We start from the raw sequence: 4,793 nt of genomic DNA on the forward strand, positions 1-4,793 counted from the left end.
AAACAACAACAATGTAATAGTTGGATACATAAACTCTAGTAAATTAACATGACATTCATGACATATTGAGCACTTGGGTTGTCACACTCACCATTGCACTGTTAACAAATTATAATTGTTCAAGATTCACATCAACTAACATCCACACTAGATCACATTTTGCCGACTACACAAAACAATAATTAGTTGTAGAGTCTCTCCACTCATAACAATTAACTGGGGTTTTGTTTTAAATGCTCGACGAATCCATTGGAATTTTCTTATAACTATTGATCGTTGAGTTGGCAAGCACATCAACATAAACATTGACCTCTCTATAGACGCGGTTTAACGTATAGTAATCCAAAACCTTAAGTAAGAAGATCATTGAATTAAGGAAGGAATTTAACTTCCAACATTGACACTTCTTAGCTTTGACATCATCAATGACTATAATAGATCACCTTCAATCACAATCATGCTCAATTTTAAATTAAAGCACAATTGCGAACCCAATATAAGGGCATGAAATTTAGCCTCATTATTTGTCATAGCTTTAAGTCTTCTTGATGCCGAAAAACACCACCTTCCCCTTCCAATCTCAAACCACACACCACTGTTAAGCCTCCATTTTTTTTGTTTCAAGAATCTTCTTCCCCAATCCCATTAATAGGGGAAAAACAAGAACAATATTGTGTGGGAGCAAGACTTTGCCATTTTAATCTCAACCAACTTTTTGTTCTTATTAAATTACTAATTGAAGTTTAGGTTTAATTGATTTAAAAAGGAAGGTAGTCATTTTTTACCCATGTTTTATTCTCCATTTTCATACATTCACTTATCATTGATATATTTTTCACATAGTTGTTTTTAATATTCTATGAATTTTATATGATTATAATATAATGAACAAATTAATTTTCAAATATATTCCAATTATATAAAATAATTATGACTACACAAAATTATCAATTAAGAAAAGATATTGATTTTTAAACCCATGTTCTATTCTCCATTTTTGTACATTTACTGATCATTGATACATTTTTCACATAAAATTTACATTAGTAATAGTTTTTAATATTCTATGAATTTGAAATGATTATAATATAATGAACAAATTAATTTTTAAATATTTTTCAATTATATAAACTAATTATTACATAATTTATAATTCACAATACAATTGAATTAATTTTTAAGTTGATTGTTATGATAATGACAAATTACTAGCAACCCTTATTATTAACTCTACTTTGTAACATAATCCCAATGAAAAGAACTAATCACTAGAAAACACTTGTTTTCAAGGTTGAGTGGTTCTCTTGGGGCCACAAGTAGTTGGAGTAGCCCCTCCAAGGGACCGTGGCTTGGGTAATTCCTGAATGAGCTGTCTTCAAACGTAAAAAGGAACTAAAAATAATATAATATTATATTTCATTTCTCGGCCGTCTCGAAAACCGTAAAAAAAAACAATGCACATATAAACAAAAACAAACAATTCAAAACCCCACAAATAATTAGGGTAAAATTTTCAGGCAGTAAAAAGCCGGCCCGCACTAGCCGTGCTTTGTCCGCTAGCAAAAGATATTTTTGAAATCCTCGCCGGCCGTTGTAACCCCACCTGAGCCACCGCGATGTGAACCCTACCAACGGTCAAGAGAGAGTAGGCACAATTTTTTTTTATAAGCAGAGACAGATGAGCACAGATCTCTCATAGACATTTGGGAGGAAAGCCTGAAACTGCAAAGATTTCATAGTGTTTTTGAGGACTAGTTCTTCTTTTCTGGGTGTGTTAGGGTTTTAAGTTTTTGCTGCGAAAATGCGTGAAATCTTGCACATTCAGGGGGGGCAATGCGGTAACCAGATCGGGGCAAAGTTCTGGGAAGTTGTTTGCGATGAGCATGGGATCGATCCCACGGGCCGGTACCATGGCACATCTGATCTTCAGTTGGAGAGAGTGAATGTCTATTATAATGAGGCCAGCTGCGGAAGATTTGTTCCCAGGGCTGTGCTCATGGATCTTGAACCTGGAACCATGGACAGCGTTAGGACGGGGCCTTATGGCCAGATCTTTCGGCCGGATAATTTCGTGTTCGGGCAGTCCGGCGCTGGAAATAACTGGGCCAAGGGGCATTATACTGAGGGGGCTGAGCTCATTGATGCAGTGTTGGACGTTGTGCGCAAGGAGGCTGAGAACTGCGACTGCTTACAAGGTACATTTGGGCTTCTGTTCTTTTCTTTAAGGTTGAAACCCTAGAAAATCTAGATCTGTGGCCCTGATTTTGAATTTCTGTTGTGTTCTTTTAGGGTTTCAGGTGTGCCATTCCCTGGGAGGAGGCACAGGATCCGGAATGGGGACGCTGCTGATATCGAAGATTAGAGAGGAGTATCCCGATCGCATGATGTTGACTTTCTCTGTGTTTCCCTCTCCAAAGGTGTCGGACACAGTTGTGGAACCCTACAATGCTACATTGTCTGTGCACCAGCTGGTAGAGAATGCTGACGAGTGCATGGTCTTGGACAATGAGGCTCTTTATGACATTTGCTTCAGGACTCTTAAGCTCACTACCCCAAGCTGTAAGTTCAAACCTCATTTTCTTAATCTTAATTTTTAGTTCCTTCTGGCAAAATCTCGTTTAACAGCCCACTTACATTACATTTTTTTAAAGATTTGAGGAATTTTTGAGTATGGTTTCACTCCTTTAATTAAAAATAAGCCCCCATTTTCTTTGTCTTATTTTTTAGTTCTTCCTTGCAAAATCTTATTTAACAGCTCAGTTACATTCCATTCTTTTAAAGATTTTGAGGAAATTTTTGAGTTTAGTTTCCCTCCTTTAATTAAAAACCAGTCGGTGCGTAAATGTCTCTGTATCTGTTGATAACAAGTTGTTTGCAGTACTTAAAATGCATTACTGCTGCTATAAAATCCTGTATTATCATTGTTTGTATCCTATATAATCGATTTTGATGTGCAACAGTTTTTTTAACAGTGCATTTGGCAAAAAGTTGTTTAAAAAAGTCTTTTAATTTAAAATTGGAAGGGGCTTAATTACGTGATACTCTGGGTGGTACAGTTGGAGATTTGAATCACTTAATCTCAGCCACGATGAGCGGAGTGACCTGCTGCCTCCGGTTCCCCGGTCAGCTGAACTCAGATCTGAGAAAGTTGGCCGTGAATCTGATCCCCTTCCCCCGCCTGCACTTCTTCATGGTGGGTTTCGCTCCTTTGACCTCCCGTGGGTCGCAGCAGTACCGCGCTCTAACTGTACCGGAGCTGACTCAGCAGATGTGGGACTCCAAGAACATGATGTGTGCTGCCGACCCCCGTCACGGCCGATACTTGACCGCCTCCGCCATGTTCCGTGGGAAGATGAGCACCAAGGAAGTGGATGAGCAGATGATGAATGTTCAGAACAAGAACTCCTCCTACTTTGTGGAATGGATCCCCAACAATGTGAAGTCCTCTGCTTGTGACATCCCTCCCACAGGCCTCAAGATGGCTTCCACCTTCATCGGTAACTCCACCTCCATCCAGGAGATGTTCAGGCGCGTGAGCGAGCAGTTCACTGCTATGTTCAGGAGAAAGGCCTTTTTGCACTGGTACACTGGAGAGGGCATGGACGAGATGGAGTTCACTGAGGCTGAGAGCAACATGAACGATCTGGTCTCTGAGTACATGCAATACCAGGATGCCACCGCTGATGAGGAAGAGGAGTACGATGATGAAGAAGAACAAGAAATGTGATTGGTTCATAGTAATTTACATATAAGTTACTTCTGTTTAACAATGGTGACAACGGCTAGTTGTTTTGACATCTAGTTGTGTTAGTCTATTTCATTTGTCGTATTTTCCTCCTCTGCTGGATGTTGAGCAGATGCATAAGTTGTTTCTCCTTTTGATATCTCTCTGCTTACATACATTGATATGTATCTATTACATTTGGATCGAATATATCCTACTTTGTCTGAATGGTAATAGAGTCGAATTTAATGGTATGTTATAGTTTGTTTGAATGCACTGCCTAAAAATTGACTTGTGAATTATTGAAATAGCGTGTAGAGTATATATGTGATTTTTGGACTGTGGATGGCTAACACATTTAGGGGATTGGTTTAAGATATCTACATTAATTTGGCGGATAGGCCATTATTATCCTAACTTTCTTTGTAACTGAAGAAAACTTCTATTGAAAAAATATAAAAAGGCAGTGTAAAAGGATTGATGGCAGTTAGCAACATTGGCGATAGTTTTAAGGAGGCACATGCTTATGTTTTATGAATTTTAAACACTGTTCACTGTATGGAGTTCACTGAGGCTGAGAGCAACATGAACGATCTGGTCTCTGAGTACATGCAATACCAGGATGCCACCGCTGATGAGGAAGAGGAGTACGATGATGAAGAAGAACAAGAAATGTGATTGGTTCATAGTAATTTACATATAAGTTACTTCTGTTTAACAATGGTGACAACGGCTAGTTGTTTTGACATCTAGTTGTGTTAGTCTATTTCATTTGTCGTATTTTCCTCCTCTGCTGGATGTTGAGCAGATGCATAAGTTGTTTCTCCTTTTGATATCTCTCTGCTTACATACATTGATATGTATCTATTACATTTGGATCGAATATATCCTACTTTGTCTGAATGGTAATAGAGTCGAATTTAATGGTATGTTATAGTTTGTTTGAATGCACTGCCTAAAAATTGACTTGTGAATTATTGAAATAGCGTGTAGAGTATATATGTGATTTTTGGACTGTGGATGGCTAACACATTTAGGGGATTGGTTTAAGATATCTACATTAATTTGG

At 38.1% G+C, this 4,793-nt stretch overlaps 1 protein-coding gene across 1 annotated transcript; it reads left to right on the forward strand.

The window, feature by feature from the left end:
* Positions 1 to 1,558: 1,558 nt before the first annotated feature.
* On the forward strand, positions 1,559 to 3,952 carry LOC131056096 (tubulin beta-4 chain). Its single transcript, XM_057990438.2, has 3 exons — positions 1,559 to 2,195; positions 2,290 to 2,559; positions 3,057 to 3,952. The coding sequence occupies exons 1-3, from the start codon at positions 1,802 to 1,804 to the stop codon at positions 3,725 to 3,727; spliced, it is 1,335 nt and encodes a 444-aa protein (XP_057846421.1). The 5' UTR covers positions 1,559 to 1,801; the 3' UTR covers positions 3,728 to 3,952.
* The last annotated feature ends 841 nt before the right edge of the window (positions 3,953 to 4,793 follow it).

This window comes from Cryptomeria japonica, chromosome 8 (assembly GCF_030272615.1).
Source record: "Cryptomeria japonica chromosome 8, Sugi_1.0, whole genome shotgun sequence".
Taxonomy (NCBI): domain Eukaryota; kingdom Viridiplantae; phylum Streptophyta; class Pinopsida; order Cupressales; family Cupressaceae; genus Cryptomeria; species Cryptomeria japonica.

Bases quoted from the DNA above. Each gene is read 5' to 3' on its own strand.
- LOC131056096 (XM_057990438.2), top strand. From the start codon at position 1,802: ATGCGTGAAATCTTGCACATTCAGGGGGGGCAATGCGGTAACCAGATC. The intron at 2,196-2,289 runs GTACATTTGGGC...GTGTTCTTTTAG, and splicing joins GAACTGCGACTGCTTACAAG to GGTTTCAGGTGTGCCATTCC. The intron at 2,560-3,056 runs GTAAGTTCAAAC...TGGGTGGTACAG, and splicing joins TAAGCTCACTACCCCAAGCT to TTGGAGATTTGAATCACTTA.